Source organism: Chlorocebus sabaeus, chromosome 23 (genome assembly GCF_047675955.1).
Source record: "Chlorocebus sabaeus isolate Y175 chromosome 23, mChlSab1.0.hap1, whole genome shotgun sequence".
Taxonomy (NCBI): Eukaryota; Metazoa; Chordata; class Mammalia; order Primates; family Cercopithecidae; genus Chlorocebus; species Chlorocebus sabaeus.
This window is the reverse complement of record NC_132926.1, coordinates 10,264,509-10,286,041: the sequence shown is the minus strand read 5'-3', so window position 1 is coordinate 10,286,041 and position 21,533 is coordinate 10,264,509. Positions and strand designations below refer to the sequence as shown.

Below are 21,533 nucleotides of genomic sequence, written 5' to 3'. Positions count from 1 at the left end.
AGAAAACGCCTCCTCCCTACCTGCGTTTAATCAGCCAGCAAAATCTAACTCAAGTCCAGCTTAGCCCATGACATCTTCCCCAGAACCCCAGTCCACTTCTCCCACTAGAATTTCTTTGCACCTTGTTAAGGCTTTCATCGCAGACTGCCCTGTCCCCTGGGCATCTGCATCACAGATTCTCTGACCTGGCTGTGGTCTCTGAAAGGCTCAGCCCACCTGACTCCTCTCAGTCTACCCCAGAGAGCCTGGCACAGAAGAGCCAGTGGGTAGATGGAACAGTGGGAGCGTGAGTGAATGGGAAGATGGGTGGGCAGACGAGCAGATGGAGGAGTGGATGGATGGGAGGTAGGGGCTGGAGGAATGAATGGGTGGGAAAATGAGTTAAGTGGGATGGCGAATGGATGAGAGGTTGCGTGAATGGATGGGTGGGCAGAAGAATGGGAGGGTGGGTGGATGGGCAGATGAATGGAAGGATGGACAGATGGATGGGAGAATGAGTTGGCAGGGGCATGAATGGGTGCATGAGACTAGGTAGGTGTGAGAGGGATAAAGGAATGACATGTATGTCCACGGAGTAGACAATTATCATCTTCCCTTCTTTCCAAAAGGCACTTGAGCCCACCCCTGCTGGGTTCTATGAACATCAGTCTCTCTCCTTCCTTCAATCCTGTAGCCATTAAAGTTATTGTTACAGGAACCGACCCCACTCCATCCAACGTCCCCATCTTGGCAAACTTAGAAATGAGCAAATTTCTATCGAGCAATTTGTGGAAACAGCACAGTACCTAGGCTCAAGTTCCAACTCTACTACTTACTAGCTACGTGTGCTTGCGGAAGCCAGGACACCAGGCCTTCATATCCTGATGAAGACGTAGACAATTTCAGTGACGCATGGGAAAATTTATAAACCACTATGGGTTAGCCAGTTGACTACTGGTTGTTACTGTTCTCTCTTGAAACTGTGTATTTTTTGTTTTTGAAAGCCTAAACACATGTTTATTTTGTTCATCAATGTATCTATTACTCTGTCTGGTCATGGCAGACACTCTGTGTATTCTTAAATGACTAACGAATGAATGAATAGAATCGGTGTTTGTGCTTCCCTGCAAACAGAGAGAAATGAGGTCCTCCACATAAGAGATGAAAGGAAAGTGATAAGAAGTCGACTTTCTCCATAACATATTTCTATTTCTGAATCTCTGGCTGTTCTCCAGTTTTGAAAGATGGCACCTCTTTACCTTGCCGGAGCCAAAGCCTTCAACTGGGCCAGGATGTACTCAGCTGAGTTCTAACAAGCAGAGAGAAACCACGTCCCAATCAATCATCAGCATGCCAAGTTTCAGCTCAACGACAAATGAGACGGCCAAGTTTCAGAACTAGTGACACTTAAGGATGGCAAAGATTAGGAAGCCCAAAAGCAGAGGGACACGGCTTCCAAAGACGCGCCTTGAACACCGTCTCCCTCAGGGAGAAGAAGCCTGGCCAGCCACCCTGGCACAGCTCAGGGAAATGTTGAGCCGCAAAAGTTGTTGTGAACCAGCAAATAAAAAAAACGGAAACCCAAACAGGATTGGTCCAAAGAAACCAAGTCTTGGCCTTGGCTGAAAACTGGAGCAACCTGTCCAACTTGGCTGGAGATATGGGAGCCCTCAGATCTCAGCTCTCCAAAAACAATGGGGAATCCAACCCACATATCACTGATAAGGGAGGCGTGAAAGGTGCCCATGGGCTCTACCTCCTTGCAGGAGACCACTCCCACCTTTCCCAGGCTCCTCTCTACCCAGAGGACAGTGAGACTCAATGCGGAGTTGCAGAGGGGAGAGTACTCCGGGGTCCACAGAAAAGAGGAGGAAGTGAGGAAGGAAGCACTTTATGGAGGGCCACCTATGGCCCCTGCCTGCCAGTGTTTAAGACACTCATTTAATCCTCACCACAACCTTGGGGGTCGTGTCCTTTCATGAACTCTGTTTTAGAGACAATATCAATCCTCAGAGAGGTTAAGGTTGGCCTGTTTATTCCATCAACAGTCCTTCTGGTGCTAAAGTAACATCTGTGCATTAAAAACAATCTTAGAAATATAATGGTACAAAGAAGAAAATCAAAACCTTTCATAATCCAAAAGAAACTTGCCTTTGGTCATCTGTGGTGTGACATTCTTGGAACTGTTTCCCAATCCCAGCTCTAACACTTCCCAGCTGTGTGCCCCTGAGGGGACTTCCTTGCCCTCACTTCCCAGCCTTTTATACCTTTATATAATGACGATGTAACCACTCCTCCTCCAGAGGCTGTTGTGAGCATTTAATGAGTTCATATGTGAAAGATGCTTAGAAGAGGCTGGGTCCTTGGCTGGGCGTTGTGGCTCAAACGTGTAATCCCAGCACTTTGGGAGGCTGAGGCAGGTGGATCACCTGAGGTCAGAAATTCAAAACCAGTCTGGCCAACAGAGTGAAACTCTGTCGCTACTAAAAATACAAAAATTAGCCAGGCATGGTGGCACACGCCTATAGTCCCAGCTACTTGAGGAGGCAGAAGCAGGAGAATCACTTGGACCTGTGAGGCAGAGGTTACATTAAACCAAGACCACATCACTGCACTCCAACCTGAGTGACAGAGTGAGACTCTTGTCTTAAAATAAAATGAATAGAACAGAATAGAATAGAATAGAACAGAATAGAATAGAATAGAATAGACTGGGTCCAGAGTGAAAGTCTATAAATATTCACTCATTATAATCGCTCTGGCCACAGACATATTCTTCCATACTTTACAAAATAGGGATTAAACTGTATACACTGGTCATTCTTACTTTCACTTAACAGTATGGCATGGCTGGGCACAGTGGCTCACACCTGTAATCCCCCTGTAATCCCAGCACTCTGGGAGGCCGAGGCAGGTGGATCACCTGAGGTTAGGAATTTGAGACAGGCTGACCAACATTGTGAAACCCCATCTCTACTAAAAATACAAAATTAGCCAAGCGTGGTGGCATGCACCTATAGTCCCAGCTACTCGGGAGGCTGAGGCAAGAGAATCGCTTCAACCTGGGCAGTGGAGGTTGCAGTGAGCTGAGATGGCACCACTGCACTCCAGCCCGGGCAACAAGAGCAAAACTCCATCTCAAAAAAAAAAGCAAACAGTATGGCATGAACAGCCCTTCAGAGCACAAAACACTGTTCCCCAATGTCATCTCCAAGGGTGGCAGAATGTTCCACTGAGTGACGGGACCCTCCTCTATTTGAGCAGCTCCCTATCATGGAGCCATGCCACACTGGTCGCGTGGTGCCACCTCCAAAAGCCTCGGTCTTGATTTACATGTTGTCAAATGCTCTCCAAATGGCAGGACTAAGCTATACCCCTGTGTTCCACCAACACTAGATTGAATTCAGATGTGATGCTGGGCTTGGGTCGGTTCTGCCACATCTGGCTGTGTGTCCTTGGCACTGGGCTCATGATGGTGCAGGTGTAAAGATGCCTATGTCCCACTGGGAGAGGCACTATTGTCCCTATTTTGCAGAAAAGAAAACCAAGGTTCAGAGGGGTGACATCACTTGCCCAGGGTTACACAGCAAGGCCAACAGCTGAGCTGTGACTTGTAAGATAAACGGCATCCCCAGGTCAAAAGCCTCTGAGGCAGCCGGGCACAGTGGCTCATGCCCAGGCCCCTGTGCCGTCTCCAGACCCCTGTGCTGACTCCAGGTTGGGATGCAGGCTTCTTTCATCTCTGTAACAGAGAGAGCGCAACCAACTTCAGGCTGATCCCAGAACTCTTCACACGCCCCCACCCAGAAGCACCCTCCAGTGTAACAGGCAAGGGAGGGGTTCAGGGCCTCAAGGGAATCTGCCTCTGTCAAGCCCCAGGAAGGGGACGATCAGCTTAAGTCACCCCAGAGAAATGGTAACAATCACAGTAACAACAGCCACATTTACATCTTCTGCGCGAGGCAGGACAGTAAGGGCTGGCCACAAGCATCAATCTTCACAAAATCGGGCAAAGTGCTGTTTTGATTTAAATGTCACAGCTGAAGATGTTGAGGATCAGACAGGCAAGGTGACTTGCCCAAAGTCACACAGCAAACAGGCAGGGAAGCTAGGAGGAAGCTCAGAATTGATTCTGGCGCCACATCATAACCACAGTGCGGCCTCCCGAGTGTAGCCACATTGTAACCACAACACTGGGCCTGCCCAGGGAGAGGGACTAAGAGGGGCCTGCCCAGGGAGAGGGACTAAGCAGGGTCTGCCCAGGGAGAGGGACTAAGCGGGGCCCAGCATTCACTCACTTATCCTTTCATTTGCTCAGCAGGTATTTTTTGTTATTGTTGTTTAATTTTTTTTTGAGACGGAGTTTCGCTCTTGTTGACCAGGCTGGAGTGCAGTGGCACAATCTCAGCTCACTGCAACTTCTGCCTTTCGGGTTCAAGCGATCCTCCTGCCTCAGCCTCCTGAGTAGCTGGGATTACAGGCACCCACCACCATGTCCAGCTAATTTTTGTATTTTTAGTAGAGATGAGGTTTCCCCATGTTGGCCAGGCTGGTCTCGAACTCCTGACCTCAGGTGACCCACCTGCCTCGGCCTCCCCAAGTGCTGGGATTACAGGCATCAGCCACCGCACGCCTGCGCGAACTAAACATCTACCCTCCGCAGGCCCTGTTCCAAATGCTGGGGACACAAAGATCATTCCTTACCCTCAGGGACTTCGCATCTGTTGGAGGGGACAGAAAATAAACAAGGAGACACACAAGAGAATCCCAGTTTGTTACAACAGCCCTGAAGGAAATCTACAGGCAGCTGCCACCATGGTCAGGGAGGGGTGGTCAGGACAGGCCTTTGTGAGGAAGGAATCTGAGCTGACAGAATGAGGAGCAGCAGCTGTGCAGTCACAGGTAGAGTGGCAGGCAGGGGAACCGCCAGTGCAATGGTCCGGAAGCAGAAAGGCGCTGCACTTCCCTCAGCTCCTCCCAGAGGCACCACCGGCCTCCACCACCCTCCACCACCTGACCCAGGCTGGCTGGAGTTAACTCTTCAGTCACCCCCGTGCACTGGTCAAGTCCCTCCTCTTCCCCATCCTTCTCCCCAAGTCTTAGCTGTCTAATTCTGGCTCTGGTATAGCCTGTTTTTTCTTGTTATTGATGCTTTCAGACAATCAGTTTTTCAGTCAGGTCTTGCTCTGTCACCCAGACTCGAGTGCAGTGGTGTGATCACAGCCTGCTGCAGTCTTGAACTCCTGGCCTCAAGTAATCCTCCCGCCTCAGCCTCCAGAGTAGCAGCCTCCAGACTACAGTTGGTGCCACCACACCTGGCTAATTTTTAAAAATGTTTTGGAAGAGATGGAGTCTTCCTACGTTTCCCAGGCTGGTCGTGAACTCCTAGCCACCCAAAGTGTTAGGATTACAGACGTGACCCACTGGGCCAGCCCTGTTGTAGTCTGTTAGTATGAAAAAATCGGTAAGCTATGTGGGAAGAAGGGAAAAAATGCATCACGGGGGAAGCAGAGAGAAAGGGGAAGAGAAAGAGTGAAGTGGAAGGTGAGTGGGGGAGAGAGGGAGAAGGGAGAAGGAAGCGGTTCAGCCCCGCCCTCCCTGCTCTGCTGACAGGCCCCAGAGACACCCTGCACTGCAGCCTGCTGCAGTCCCAGCAGCACCACCCACAAGGGCACCAGGAGGGGCCCCAGGAGCGCTTGGCTTCCCCGCCCTGACACCCGCCCCTTTCCCCTGCCACTTCCTGTGCTAGTCCTGCCTGCACCCCTCACCACTTCCTCTGCATGAGAGGCCACCATCCATCGCCATCCAGCTGAGGCAGGCTTGCAAAGAAGGGTTATGTTCCCGGGCACAGAAACCACAAGGCCAAGAGCAGACACCGCACTGAAGCGACCATGGACTGCCCAACAAACCTGTTTGTCTTTCTCTCTGTGCCGTAAGAGAAAAGAGACAGACTCCTGGCCAGAAAGATCTGGGTGCAAGTCCCAGTCCTGCCATAAAAAAGCTGTGTGAGACCCTGAGTAAGTCACTGTACCTCTCTGGGCCTCTGCTTCATCAGGTGTAGAGTGAGGATATTCCCCTGCCTTTCATGGGGATAAGAGAAGAATAAATGATGGACAGGTAGCAACTGAGCAAAAGTCAACTCCCTACTCATCTATCTTTTTCACTTTGGAACCCACAGGGCCTCGCACAAGTAGGTGCTCAATAAACAATCTAAAGCTAACACTTACGTGACTTCTTCCAGTGTCCTAGACTAAGTGGTTTCCATGGATTATCTCATTTCATCTTCCAACAGCCCTATGCGACTGTACCATTACCATCACCATTTCACAGCTTAAGAAACTGAGGCAGAGATAAGTAAATTCCTCAGCATCACACAACCTGCAAGAGGTAGAGCCAGGCTTGAACTGCAGGAACTCCTCCAGGTTCCCGGACCACCTCTGATCCCCAGCAGACACGAGCTTGCCTTCCTGTCTCATCCTCTTGGCTCTCTTTCCACCTCCTGATTAAGGATGCCCTAGACTCTTCCATGCCTCCCGTCTCACAAACATCCCGTTCGCGGGCTGGTCACCTACACTCCCTCGGCTCCGATTTGGGTTCCAACTATAGCTCTGGCCTTCCCTCCCACACCTGCCTGGTTCAGTCACCAGGGTTGGCCACTCTGGCTCAGCATCCATTCAGCATGGACCTCCTTAGTCTTGAGCAGCCAGGGATCCTGGCTCTGGTACCCTGCAATTGTGTCACCTCTTTGGTCAAGGCCTCCTCCCCTATCAAAAGAGAGTCCCTCTCTAATGTTACATGGGCTGACCTGGTCAGGCTCTGGGGGACTTAAGGCAGGCAGGACATTTTTTGAGGTCAAAACTGCCAAGTCTAAATTCATCGGCCTGGCCTTCAAAGCCCTCTTGAATTGGTCCCTGCTATGGTCCAAGTTTCTGTGTCCCTGCAAAATTCTTATGTTGAAATCCCAGCCTCCAAGGTGATAGCATTAGAAGGAGGGGCCTTTTGGGAAATGATTAGGTCTTAATGAGATTAGTGTTCTTGAAAAAAAAAAAAAAAAAAAAAAAAAGACCGCAGAGGCGGTGTGGTGGCTCACGCCTGTAATCCCAGCACGTTGGGAGGCCGAGGAGGGTGGATATCTTGAAGCCAGGAGCTTGAAACCAGACTGGCCAACATGGTAAAACGCCATCTCTACTAAAAACACAAAAATTAGTCAGATGTGGTGGTGCATGCCTGTGATCCCAGCTACTCTGGAGGCTGAGGCACAAGAATCACTTGAACCCAGGAGGTGGAGGTTGCAGTGAGGTTGCACTCCAGCCTGGATGAAGGAGTGAGACTCTGTCTCAAAAAAAAAAAAAAAAAAAAAGACAGACAGACCCTAGAAGGCTAGCTCTCCTGCTGTCCCTCCTACTATGTGAGGTCACAGCGAGAAAGCACCATCTGGGAAGCAGAGCAGGCCCTCATTAGACACCAACTCTGTGGGAGCCTTGATCTTGGACTTCCCAGCCTCCAAACTATGAGAAATAGGATGTTTATTGTTTGTAAGCCACTCAGCCTATGGTACTTTGTTGCGGCAGCCCGAATGAGCCACGCCCCAAATGCTATTGCGGATCTGGCCCAGTCCTGGCCCATGCGCACTTCCCAAATCCAATGACCGCTGGGATTGAGGAGGCAACAGTAGAGGTCAGATCTGTCATGCCCAACACAGTAGTCACTAGTCACATGTCACTACCGAGCACCTGGCATGTGGCTGGTGCAGATGGAGATATGCCATAAGCGCAACACCCACCGATTTCAAAGACTGCATGAAAGAGAATATAACACATTGCTTTAATTCCGCTTTACTACATGCTGAAGTGATAAATATACCATTAAAATTCATTTCCCTATTTTTCCTCTGGTTTGAATGAGGTGACTAGGAAACCTGCCATTGCCTGTATAGCCTGCGTAACGCTCCCTTGGACGGCATCATTGGCCCAGGCGCAGAAGGGACCAACTTATCTGTTTTTGTTTTGTTTTGTTTTGTTTTGTTGGGACAGAATCTTTCTCTGTTGCCCAGGCTGGAGTGCAATGGCGCTTTCTCAGCTCACTGCAACCTCTGCCTCCCAGGATTCAGGTGATTCTCGTGCCTCAGCCTCCCAAGTAGCTGGGACTACAGGCATGAGCCACCACGCCCAGCTAATTTTTTATAATTTTAGTAGAAACGGGGTTTCACCATGTTGGCTGGGCTGGTCTCGAACTCCTGACCTCAGGTGATCCACCTGCCTCGGCCTCCCAAAGTGCTGAGATTACAGGTGTGAGCCCAGCCCAGGATCAAATTATCTGATACTCACAGAGAAGACAGAAATCTGGGATTTTCTGTGAAATCTCTTCATTTAAAAATACTGGCAATCAAGTCAAATTTGGTTCAACCTCCGTGGGGGCCACACAGTGTGGCCCCATCCTCAGGCCACATCAGGCCCCCACATCAGGCCCAATGGCCAGCAGTCAGCAACCTCGGGCCTCATGGGCCAGCCTCTCTCCTGGCCTGGACTTCCTTCTCTCCACCTTATCACCATCCCGCCTGCTGTACCAGGTGGAACCTTCCCCGCTCTCGGCTGGCTGCCTATTTGCCCCTGTACAACTCTCATCGCAGGCAGCACGTTCCTGTCTCCTCCCCCACAACACAAGGGAAGCAGCAGGGGAGGCCGCCTTCTTATCCTGTGGCCAACTGGATACCCGCTGTGTGAGCTACTCAGGCAGGTCTCACAACAGCTCCCGCCGGTGGACTCAGCCCCACTGTACTCATGGGGAAGCTGAGGGAGGCTGAGACAAGCCACTTGCCTGAAAGGACACAGTGGCTAAATGGCACAGCCAGGATGCAAACCCTGGCTTCTCTGACTGCAAGGCCCAACTCTTTCATTGCACACCCAGAGACCTGACAGAGGAGGTCAACAAATACTGTGTGCCGGGCTGAATAAAGGGACGCTCATCTGCACAGGGCAGTGGTTCTCAGCTGGAGCCATTATGCCTCCCTCCCCCACGGAGCACGTGGCAACAACATCTGGGGACACTTCTGGTTGCCACACTGCAAGGAGGCGTTCTGGCACCCAGTGGGTTGAAGCCAGGGATCCTGTGAACACCCTAGAATGCACAGGACAGCTCCATAACGAAGAACGACCCCGCCCAAAATGCCACTAGTGCCAGGTGAGGAAGCGCTGGTATGAGGGCTATGCTATAAACACTGAAGTATCCCTGCCTTGTCCCTAAAGTTGTAGTGGCAGGTCAGGAGCTTCTCCATCTGATACCAAGAGCATCAGTCATAACACCTCATCGTCATTTCCTGAGCCCTTCCTGGGTGAGAATCAGACGCTAAACATATCACCTCAACTCCCCTCAGCCCTGTGGCCAACTCCATTTTGCAGACACAAGACTCAGGTTCAGAGGAGGAGGTGGTCGCCTATTTGGGGTTCAAACAGGACCAGGACTAGGACCAAGATCCTACTGAACCCCAAATCTCTTCCCTTCACCACCACCCTGTTCCACTACCCTCAGCAGCAGGGAGCCTGGGAGTGACCACCCAGGGCTGTTATGGGGGCTACGGGGTGACAGCCTCTGGAGAAATCCCCTAGTCTAGGTAACTTCGGGAGGCCAGGCCATGGGAGAGTCCTGGATGGAGGGCGGGTCCATCTGTTTGTTTCCATCCCTTCCCCCACGACTCACTTTCGCATCAGCCAAAAAAAATTCCCAGAACGGCCAGTGTGAAATCAGACCCACAGGGCTGCGGGCATGGCCCCACGCAGAATCCGGGCCCCCGTGAAAGGCATCATCCACAGGAAGTTCAGACCCCCTTGGATTGGGGGCTGAGTCACGAGTCAGAAACCCACTCACAATAGCATGGACTTGGGTTTAAAAATACTTGGCTGAGCGGAAACAAGGTTACTGCCAGGGGCCAGATCTCTTTCCGGAGGAGGAGGGGAGCACTGAGATCTTCCCCATCCCCAGAGGAAGTGGAAACCCAGGCTTTCAATCTAGTAGGCAGGAGAGGAGGTGAAAAGAGAAGGCTGTGGCTCAGGGACGGGCAAGAAGGCCTGGGAGGGTTCCTACCTCACTTAACCTGGGCTTCCTCTCAACCAGGCAGGGAGGGCAGAATGTCACATCATTCCTAAAGCCAGCACACAGCAGAGGCACCCAAGCACTGAGCAGCAGCTGCCAAGGCCCCCTGTGCGCTTAGGTGTTAAGAGGACTTGGGGATTGGCCCTCAGCAATAGCAAGAGACGAAGGGGACCTGTATTAATTTATCTCATTTTATTTTTAAAATCACCCTCAAATAGGCATATGCTTTGACCTAGTAATTCCCTTTGAAAGTCCAGCCTAGGCTGGGTGTGGTGGCTCACGCCTGTAATCCCAACACTTTGGGAGGCCGAGGCGGGCAGATCACCAGAAGTCAGGAGTTCAAGACCAGCCTGGACAACATGGCAAAATCCCGTCTCTACTAAAAAATACAAAAATTAGCCGGGCATGGTGGCAGGTGCCTGTAATACCAGCTACTTTGGAGGCCAGCGCAGGAGAACTGCTTGAACCTGGGAAGTGGAGGTTGCAGTGAGCCAAGATCATGCCACCGCACTCCAGCCTGGGCGACAGAGCAAGACTTCGTCTCAAAAAAAAAAAAAAACAAGGCTGGGTGCGGTGGCTCAAGCCTGTAATCCCAGCACTTTGGGAGGCCGAGACGGGCGGATCACGAGGTCAGGAGATCGAGACCATCCTGGCTAACATGGTGAAACCCCGTCTCTACTAAAACATACAAAAAACTAGCCGGGAGTGGTGGCGGGCGCGTGCAGTCCCAGCTACTCGGGAGGCTGAGGCAGGAGAATGGTGTAAACCCGGGAGGCGGAGCTTGCAGTGAGCTGAGATCCGGCCACTGCACTCCAGCTTGGGTGACAGAGCCAGACTCCGTCTCAAAAAAAAAAAAAAAAAAAAAAACAAAAAAAAAAACATAAGAAAGTCTAGCCTAAAAAGTAAATTAAAATACAGCAACAGTCGGATGCAGTGGCTCACGCCTGTAATCCCAACACTTTGGGAGGCCGAGGCAAGCGGATCGCTTGAGGTCAGGAGTTCAAGACCAGGCTGGCCGAGATGGTGAAACCCCGTCTCTACTAAAAATACAAAAAAAAACATTAGCCGGGCGTGGTGGCACACACCTGTAATCCCAGCTACTCGGGAGGCTGAGGCAGGAGAATCACTTGAACCCAGGAAGCAGAGGTTTCAGTGAGCTGAGATTGCGCCCTGCACTCAGCCTGGGCAACAGAGTGAGACTCTGTCTAAGATAAAATACAGCAAGAACTCTACAAAACTGTTCATCAAGATACAGTCAGCTCCGTGAGAACCTTATTTTGAACCTGCCAACACGATCGACATACCAGGGAGTGATTCTGCTCTAAGGCTAAGGTCACGTTTGGTTACCTATAGAAACAGCAAGTGAACGCCATAGATGAATGCAGAAAGCTCCACTGAGCTGACTCGGGCGTTGAAGGAACGCACAAAACACACAGGCACACACCTCCGACATCCATCAACCACCTCTAAGCCACACCCATGTGCGTCTGCCATCACATTGCACGCACACCTCCTTCCACAGCGCCCTATGCTGCTGCCTTCCCAGCACCCACGTCCACCCACGTGGTGCATCTTTTTTCAGGTAAAATGCCTACGTGTCGCAGCATGTGTGTATTTCTTCTCCGTGTGACTTGCGTAAAACTGCACTATTGGTTTTGAGATTCTGAACTTTTTTTAAAAGATGCCACTGATGAAGTTTTTGAGTGCTGTGCCCTCAACCCCATTTTTCCCATAAGGCCTCTAGTTTTTACTGCATGATTTTATATAGCTCTGTGATTTTTACAAAGACATAATTGTCTTCTATTACATATTAAGTAAAGCACCTAGCACAGTGCCTGGCATACGATTATTTAACCTATTTTAAATTTTTTTTTTTTTTTTTTGAGACAGAGTCTCACTCTGTCACTCAGGCTGGAGAACAGTGACACAATCTTGGCTCACTGCAACCTCCACCTCCCAGGTACAAGAGATTATCCTGCCTCACCCTCTCTGAGTAGCTGAGATTACAGGCACCCACCACCATGCCAGGCTAATTTTTGTATTTTTAGTAGAGAGGGGGTTTCGCCATGTTGGCCAGGCTGGTCTCAAACTCCTGACCTCAGGTGATCCTCCCGCCTCAGGAGGTAGAGGTTGCAGTAAGCCAAGATCGTGCCATTGCACTCCAGCCTGGGTGACAGAGCAAGACTCTGTCTAAAAGAAAAAAAAAGAAATAAAACACTACAGATACATATGATTAGAATCAGGCAGGAAAAAAAATTCGTCACAACATCAAAAGTCTAGAAGGAAATACATCAAAATGTCAACAGACATTGATGGAACCTAGGGTAATTTTTTTTTGTTTAACTGTTGCTATTTGTTTGGTAAACTCCCAATTTTGCAAAATAATACATCTTTTAAAAGTTTAAAAAGGCCAGGCTCGGTGGCTCATGCCTGCAATCCCAGCACTTTGGGAGGCTGAGGCAGGCGGATCACAAGGTCAGGAGTTCAACACCAGCCTGGCCAGCATGGTAAAATCCCGTCTCTACTAAAAATACAAAAATCAGCCGGGTGTGGTAGTGCACACCTGTAATCCCAGCTACTCGGGAGGCTGAGGCAGGAGAATTGCTTGAACCCGGGAGGCAGAGGTTGCAGTGAGCTGAGATCGCACCACTGTACTCTAGCCTGGGTGACAGAGCAACGCTCTGTCTCGAAAAAAAAAAGAAAAGAAAAAAGCTTAAAAACAACAAAAAATCAAAACCAGAGCAATTTTCTATTTTTGTTTTGTTTTGTTTTGAGACAGGGTCTCACTCTGTTGCCCAGGCTGGAGTGCACAGGCGTGAGTGCAGCGGCTCACTGCAACTTCTGCCTCCCAGGCTCAAGTAATCCTCCCACCTCAGCCTCCTGTGTAGCTGGGACCACAGGCGCATGTCACCACGCCCAGCTAATTTTTTTTTTTTTTGAGAAAGAGTTTCGCTCTTTCACCCAGGCTGGTTTGCAGTGGCACGATCTCGGCTCACTGCAACCTCCACCTTTCAATTTCAAGCGATTCTCTTGCCTCAGCCTCCAGAGTAGCTGGGATTACAGGCACCCGCCACCACGCCTGGCTAATTTTTGTATTTTCAGTAGAGACGGGGTTTCACCATGTTGTCCAGGCTGGTCTTGAACTCCTGACCTCAGGTGATCTGCCTGCCTCAGCCTCCCAAAGTGCTGAGATTACAGGTGTGAGCCACCATGCCCAGCCAATTTTTTGTATTTTTCATGGAGATGGGGTTTTGTCATGTTCCTCAGGCTGGAAAGCAATATATTTTTTTTTTTTTTCCTGAGATGGAGTCTTGCTCTGTTGTCCAGGCTGGAGTGCAGTGGCGCAATCTCGGCTCACTGCAAGCTCCACCTCCTGGGTTCATGCCAATCTCCTGCCTCAGCCTCCTGAGTAGCTGGGACTACAGGCGACCGCCACCACGCCCGGCTAATTTTTTCTATTTTAGTAGAGACGGGGTTTCACAGTGTTAGCCAGGATGGTCTCGATCTGCTGACCTTGTGATCTACCCACCTCAGCCTCCCAAAGTGCTGGGATTATAGGCGTGAGCCACCACGCCCGGCCAACAAAGCAATTTTTAAGAAGGATACCAGGCTCCGTGGCTCATACCTATAATCCCAGCACTTTGGATGGCTGAGGCAGGAGGATCACTTGAGCCTAGGAGTTCAAGACCAACCTGGACAATAGAGCGAGATCCCATCTCTACAAAAAATTTAAAAATTCGCCAGGTGTGGTGGTGTGTGCCTGTAGTCCCAACTACTCTAGTGGCTAAGACAGGAGGATCCCTTGAGCCCAGGAGTTCGAGGCGGAAGTGAGCAATGATGGTCCCACTGCACTCCAATCCTTGCAACAGACTAAGACACTATCTCTAAAAAGAAACAAAAAGAAGCAGAAAAATCATCTCAGCCTGCTAACCCAACTCCTTTCATGTTCCCTGTCCACAATGGGTGCATGAGTACCTATGTTGCTGCTGCTATGACAGCAAGCACACCCCACTAAAGTCAGCTTTTCCCACTCAACCTATCACCTTTTACCCTTTCCACCTCCTCTTCAAAATGAAGATTTTCAGAGATAAGAATTTTGAAACCATATAGCTTGTTAACTTTACTTCGTTTTTTTTGTTTTGTTTTGTTTTGTTTTGAGACAGAGTCTCACTCTGTTGTCCAGGCTGGAGTGCCAGTGGCACAATCTCTGCTCTCTGCAACCTCTGCCTCCCAGAGTCAAGCAATTCTCCTGCCTCAGCCTCCCGAGTAGCTGGGATTACAGGCTTACAGGCGTGGCCACCACGCCCAGCTAATTTTTTGTATTTTTAGTAGAGATGGGGTTTTACCGTGTTGGCCAGGTTGGTCTTGAACTCCTGACGTCAAGTGATCCACCAGCCTCAGCCTCCCAGAAGTGCTGGGATTACAGCCTGCTTTGTATTCTAGTAATTAACTAGGAATGGTTTTCTTTTGAAACCAATTTGTAGGAATGGTTTTCTTTTGAAACCAGTTTGCATTCACATAGGCATTGGGTGAGAAAGAGTTTGACTTTGCACAAAATCAATCCTATCCTCCTCTTTTTCTCCTGAGGCAGACAGATTAAGGTTTATCAGAGGAGGAAAGAGAGGTTTGGTATCTCGGAGACCACTAACTTGAAGACTCATCAGGAAATCTGGAATCAGAGAGTCCTCTCCTGACACCGTTGACAAATTCAGATTTCCAAGGCCCAGAAAGACCTCAGGAAGCCTTCAACACTTAGGCTGTCAGAAGAAAAACAGTGCTGCTGGCAGTCCCTCCTCAGCGCCCTGCCAATTGCTTTCTCAGGTGCCGTGTCAAAATGGAATCTCTGGTTCCAGCCATAAAACCAAGATGGAATTTTTGGTTTGGGTTACTTCAGTGACCAGGCCAGGGAATAACCAAGTAGGCAGGAGTCGTGGTCCTTGACTACAAGGGTCTTTAGTAAAAGCAATACCTGCTTCGACTTCAAGCAGGAAGGGTGAGTAAACAGCACCTCTTGAGCAGGCAGCCTGGGTGACAGGGATCTCTGATCCAGGATGGGTCTTCCTTAGCTGGTGACTAAGGAAAGAGCGTTCAACTGAAGCCCAGAGTCCTGGGTTCTAGTCCCTTCTCTTCTCTGGGCACCAGGGCATACAGGGTTGGCTTAGGTCAGAGCATGCTAAGGCCAAGAAGGTAACAGAATAGACTGTTAGGTCTATCAGTCATCACACCACTCTTGGTCTGGCTCTCTCTTAATTAAGAGAAAATCGTGGATTCAGAGGTAGAAGGAGAGGGCTGTGGTGGAGGCAGCTCACAACTTAGAGAATTAAAGTCACTTTTTGTTGTCGTTTTTGAGACGGAGTCTCCCTCTGTCCCCCAGGTTTGAGTGTAGTAGCACGATCTCAGCTCACTGCAACCTCTGCCTCATGGGTTCAAGCAATTCTCCTGCCTCAACCTCCCGAGTAGCTAGGATTATAGGCATGCGCCACCACACCCGGTTAATTTTTTATTTTTGCATTTTTAATAGAGATGGGGTTTCGCCATGTTGCCCCAGCTGGTCTCAAACTCCTAACCTCAAGTGATCCACCCACCTCGGCCTCCTGAAGTGCTAGGATTATAGGCGTGAGCCACAGCGCCTAGCCCTGGAGTCACTTTTTTAAAAACTGACTTTCCACGTGCTTTGGAGAACCAAGAGGACACAGTACAGATTGTGAATCGGATGAGCTCCTTTGTATGAAACTTTCAGAGCAGCAGGGGAGTTATAAGGAACTAAAGCAGGAGGAAACACAACTGAAAATGACAAGAGAAAATCTTACCAGCACAAAAGCAAAGTTCTGCATTTAAGTTTAAAGGAAGATGAACTCTGTGAAGCCAGGATATATTGCAGGGAACAGGACAAGAATGCAATTGAAAGCCCCTAACGGAGAAAAAAAAAACCCATACGTTTGTTTTGTGTTGTTTTGTTTTTGAGATGGAGTCTCACTCTGTCGCCAGGCTGGAGTGCAGTGGTGGTATCTCGGCTCACTGCAATCTCCGCCTCCCGGGTTCAAGCAATGCTCTTGCCTCAGCCTCCTGAGTAGCTGGAATTACAGGCACGCATCACCATTCCCAGCTAATTTTTGTATTTTTAGTAGAGACGGAGTTTCATCATGTTGGCCAGGATGGTCTCAATCTCCTGACTCGTGATCTGCCCGCCTCGGCCTCCCAATGTGCTAGGATTACAGGGGTGAGCCACCGTACCCGGCCCAAAAAACCCATGTTTAAAAGCATACACTAAAAACACCAACTGAGCCTTCTGGAGAAAGTGGGTCCCGTGGTGAGCTGACCAAGGGTCCAGCTGCCCTCACGGTAGTCAGAACACAGCTGCAGGAGCAGGCTCTAAGACAGTCAAGGACCCTGGCAGTGTCCAGGGAGAGCTGCAAGGCTGAGGACCATTCTCCGGTGCCAGTAGGAGGAAGATGCAGCTCTGAGGAGAATAAAGAAAAGATGTGCTGAGGAGAGGGAGAGCTAGCTGCCCTCAAATATGGGCAAGGCCCTCAGGCAAAGGAGGTCAGCAAATCGGGCAGTCCAAAAGCACTGCCTCTCGGATCACAAGACCTCTCCCCACCCCGAACAGGAAGCGTGGGCTCAAAAAGGAGGTGGTAAGGTAACAAAAGAGGCACCAGGCCAGGCTTAGTGGCTCACGCCTGTAATCCCAGCACTTTGGGAGGTCAACACGGGTGGATCACTTGAGGTCAGGAGTTCAAGACCAGCTTAGACAACATGGTGAAACCCCATCTCTACTAAAAATACAAAAATTAGCCAGGCGTGGTGGCATGTGCCTGTAATCCCAGCTATTCGGGAGGCTGAGATAGGAGAATCACTTGAACCCGGGAAGTGAAGGTTGCAGTGAGGGCCAAGATCAAACCACTGCACTCCAGCTTGGGCAACAGAGTGAGACACCGTCGCAAAGAAAAAAAAAAAAGAGGCACCAGGTAGGCCTAGTTGGTCTCAAAATTGCCACCGCTCCAGGTCAGGCAGGGTGACTCATGCCTGTAATCCCAACACTTTGGGAGGCTGAAAGGAGCTGACTTCATGAGCTCAGGAGTTCAGGACAAGCCTGGGCAACGTGGCGAAAACCAGCTCTACAAAACACAGAAAAATTAGCCGGGTTGTGGTGTGCACCTGTAGACCTAGCTACTCGGGAGGCTGAGGCAGGAGAATCTCTTGAGACCAGGAGGCAGACGTTGCAGTGAACCGAGATCGTGCCACTGCACTCCAGAATGGGCAACAGAGGGAAACCCTGTCTCAAAAAAAAAAGAAGAAAAAGGAAAAAACTGCCACCACTCCAAGCCTCTAGGGCAGTACTTCTCAAACCTATTTGCTTAGGGATCACCTGGGATCTTATTAAAATGCAGATTCTAATTCAGCAGGTCTGGGTTGGGCCTGAGATTGTTCACTTCTAACAAGCTCCCAAATGATGCTATTGTAACACTGGTCATCTAGGAACTACCCTGGTAACTAGGCGATAGACTACTTTCAAGTCAGAGGAGAAGGCTGGAGAAGTCTTCTCTGTGGTCCAGCCTCATAGAAGGGCAATCCTAGCGTCAGAGTGGCCTACAAGCTACAGGAGCCCCAAGGAGGAGGATAGTGGCTTAGGAGAGAGGTGGTCTCCTGGAGGTATACGCCAATTTAACAAGAGGGAGTCTCCAGTAAAAATTTTCTTAGGGGAAAGGGGGGAGTCAAGCTGTAGGTGTTCGCTCCCTAAAACAACTCAGGACCTCAAAATTAGCTCTCAGGAGCAGAAACTAACGTCTTGCTGCCACACTTCTCTAGACAAAATCAGCTCTGCCCCACCCACTCCACAAAAGCTCTCTGCCGTGTCTTCCTCTAGGGGAGAGGTGACTGCAGGCTGGGAGACTCCCCAGCTGTGACTCAGACCGACGGAATCAAATCTGTTCCCCGAGGCTCAGCATTCAGCAGATCCTGCCCTCCCCCTCTGCCTGGCCCCAACCCACCTTTCCAAGCGCCACCTCTCACTCCAGGGGCCACCCGTCGCCCACCCCACTTCCCTGTCTCTGGCTCATCTTCAGATGTGTCCCCAGCTCCCAACCCTTCCACGCGCAGCCGAGTTTCTCGGTCCACATCGCCTCGATATTCCCACAGCATCTGTATAGTCTCTCTTTAAAAAAAAAAGTGTGTGCCCCTATCGCCGTTTTACGGAAGGTCCCTGGAAGGTTCCTCGAGTGGCCCTCTCGGATGCTGAGGTCCTGTCAGCGCCCCTTTGTCTCCCCGTGCGGCGCCGAGCGCAGTGCAGGACACACAGGAAGTGCTCCGAAACAGGGCTAAGGTGGGGGCGGCAGCCGTGCCCGGAGGGGGCGCCCAGAGCGCAGGGACTCGGCCGGGTCGAGTGACGTTCCCCCCAAAAAACAAGAGTCACCAGCATGAGGGCCAGGGACCCCGAGTTCAGAGCCAGGCAGCCCTCGGAGCCGGAGCCAGGCTGGCCGGGTCCCGGGCGGGCATCCCTTCCTTCCGGAGCCCCTCGACGCGCGTCCGGCCACCCACCTCAGCGCCCTCACCTTGTAAACCTTGCCGAAGGCGCCGTCGCCCAGCTCGCCCACGATCTCCCACACCTCGTTGGGGTCCAGGTCGCGGCGGACGTGCTCATATTCGCGGGACTTTCTCTTCTCGAAGGTAGACAAGCGCAGGATGCGGCGGAAATTGGCAAAAGCCATGGCCGGGGGCGCGGTGGCGCCGGCTCGGGCTCGGGCTCGGGCTCGGGCTCGGGCTGTGGCTTCGGCGGCCGCGAGGAGAAGGAGGAGGAGGAGTTGGAGGACGCCGCGGCTCTCGGGGTTCTCCCCAGACCCGCCCTTCCCTGCAGCCCGACCCCGGTCAAGTGTGCCCTGGGCAGCGCCGCGCCGCGAGCACCCGGAACCGCGCAGGCGGCGGCGTCCCCGCCCCTGCCCTGTCCGGTCCCCGGGGCCGCCTCCCTTGTGCCGGCCTCGCAGCCTCCGCCCGGCGCAGCCCTGCCTGCGAGAGCCTCGGACCCGTTCCGGGGGACCGTCCCCGCGCCCGCCCAGCGGCCGGGCTCCACCTGCCGCTCCCCGGCAGAGCCCCGAGACCCCCTAATTGGCTGCGGGCGCTCCCCGGCTCCGCCCGTCGCCGCAGGGCACTCTGGAAACTGTAGTCCCCGCACACCACGCGCCGCGAGCCGCGGGCTGGGCTTTGGAGAAGCTTCGGGGACCGCTCGGTGGGACCGCTCATGGACTCAGGAGCCAGCCCGCCGCGCCTCGTGGCTCCCAGAACTTTTGTGGGAGCGAAGGGGACGGCGACTTGGCATTTCGCGAGAGCCCACGGATTGTTGTCAGCGCCCAGAAGGCGAACCTGCACTTGTTCATTTAATCCTCCCGCAGCTATCCCGCGAGGCTGCCCTCGCCCCCACTTTTCCTATGGGGACGCCCGCAGGCGAGGGCACTCGCCCCGGGCACACACGCTGGCTGCTTGTCTGCTGCGGGTTCCTCGGCGCGGTGCTGCCTCCTAGTGTGCGACGGGCAGCGCCTGTGTAGCCGCGGCCAGTCCCTGCAGGCCCCGGCTTCCTGGCGCGGTCCTGCTTTCCAGGGCCTCCCCGTCCGCGATCCACAAACCTGCCATGATTAAAGAGCTGGAAGAAAGAGCTCCTTTGGCACTGATTTATCTTATGCTTGATGATGGGTTTGCAGATGTATTTGCATATTAAATAAAAACTTTATTCTAATTTTTAATTTCCTGGTTTCAAAAAAGATGAGCTCACTACATACAGATCAAACTGAAGTCTTCTTAGAGCACCTTTCTCGATCCTGGCCACCTGAGGCACTTCACTGCTACTGTTGCCTGTTTGTCCTATAAACGGTTATAACATGCTTTTACCTGAATCTAAGGAGAGTGCTGGGGGCGGGCAGTCTGCAAGGCTTATTATTTGGACGCTGTGTCATAAACAAGTTGAGTCTTCGCGAATGTCACACTTTAGTAGCTCCAACCCTAGAGAACGGCTGCGTTGAGGTGTTTTCGCCCCTTCTTCGGAGCTTTGTTGGAAAATATCTCTTGAGCAGTGTTCAAACACCAAGCATGGTTTTCCACTGGGAAAGCCAGCTAAAGAAGCCTGCGATGCTGGTAGCGGTCCGCGCAGAGGGTGTCCTGAGTAAAGGTTGCTAAGCCGTTCATAATGTTTCCACAGCTGCAGCAGTGCCTGGAATTGTAGACGGTCTTTAAAAGAAGGAAATGCTGCTCATCGCTGACCGTTCTCATTGAGTCAGGCGCTGTCTGAACCTCCCAGAACATGCTGAAAGGCAGGTCTTTCATTTGTTCAGACCATTTGGCCAACTAACTATGCGAAGCGGGTGGGGAGACCAAGAAGGTTGTTCCATACTAGGAGATGAAGGCTCTGACTCCCCGCAAGCTGTAGGCCTGGAGGGCTGTGAGGGTCAGAGGTCTCTGACCAGCTCTAAGAGCTCCAGAAGAGAGAGACAGAGAGAGACAGAGAGAGAGAGAGAGAGAGAGAGAGAGAGAGAGAGAGAGAGTCAAGAAAAAAAGAAGGAGGAAAGGAAGGGAGGGAGGGAGGGAAAGAAAAATGGAGAGGTTCATTCATTCAATAACATTAAGTGAAAGAAGCCAGACACAAAAGGTCCTGTGTTCTATAAATTTCCATTTATATGAAATGTCTAGAAAAGGCAAATCCATACAGACAGAAAGTAGATTAATGGTTGCCTGGAACAGGGTATGAAATGGGAATTAACTGTACATGAACAATAAACAGTCTAATTGGGGTGATGAAAATGTTCTAAAAGTGCACAATGGTGACAATTTCATAACTTGGTAAATTTGCCAAAAATAACTGAATTTCAAACTTTCATTTTTGTAAATAAATGAATTTTATGTGTAAATTATACCTCAATAGCATTGTAAGAAATACATTGAGGTTCAATAGAATCAAAGCTACTTCTTTGAAATAACTAATAGACAAGACTAGTCAAAGAAGAAGAAAAAAAGGGTCGGGCACGGTGGCTCACACCTGTAATTCCAGCACTTTGGGAAGCCATGCTGGGTGGATCACCTAAGGTTAGGAGTTCAAGACCAGCCTGGCCAACATGGCAAAACCCCAGCTCTACAAAAAATACAAAACTTAGCTGGGCGGGGTGGTGCACGCCTGTAATCCAAGCTACTTGGGAGGCTGAGGCAGAAGAATCACTTGAACCCAGAAGATGGAGGTTGCAGTGAGCCGAGATCACGCCACTGCACTCCAGTCTAAGCAATAGAGCAAGACTCCATCTAAAAAAAAAAAGAAAAGAAAAAGAAAAAAAAATTGGTGAAAGAAATATTCACTGGAAGAAATAAAAATGAAAAGGGAACATAATATTAGATACTGTAGATATTTTGATCATCATAAAGTGATATTTTAGACAAATTTATGTGAATAAATGTTTTACATAAAATGGGTAATTATTGAGAAGAAAATA

At 50.8% G+C, this 21,533-nt stretch overlaps 1 protein-coding gene across 1 annotated transcript in view; it reads right to left on the bottom strand.

The window, feature by feature from the left end:
* The window catches only part of STK10 (serine/threonine kinase 10), a 151,164-nt gene extending 132,049 nt beyond the window's left edge, over nt 1-19,115 (bottom strand). The window contains exon 1 of the mRNA XM_038010405.2: nt 18,621-19,115. Coding sequence (XP_037866333.2) covers nt 18,621-18,776 — 156 coding nt within the window. The 5' untranslated portion in view covers nt 18,777-19,115. The remainder of the gene's footprint in view (nt 1-18,620) is intronic.
* Nucleotides 19,116-21,533: the final 2,418 nt, after the last annotated feature.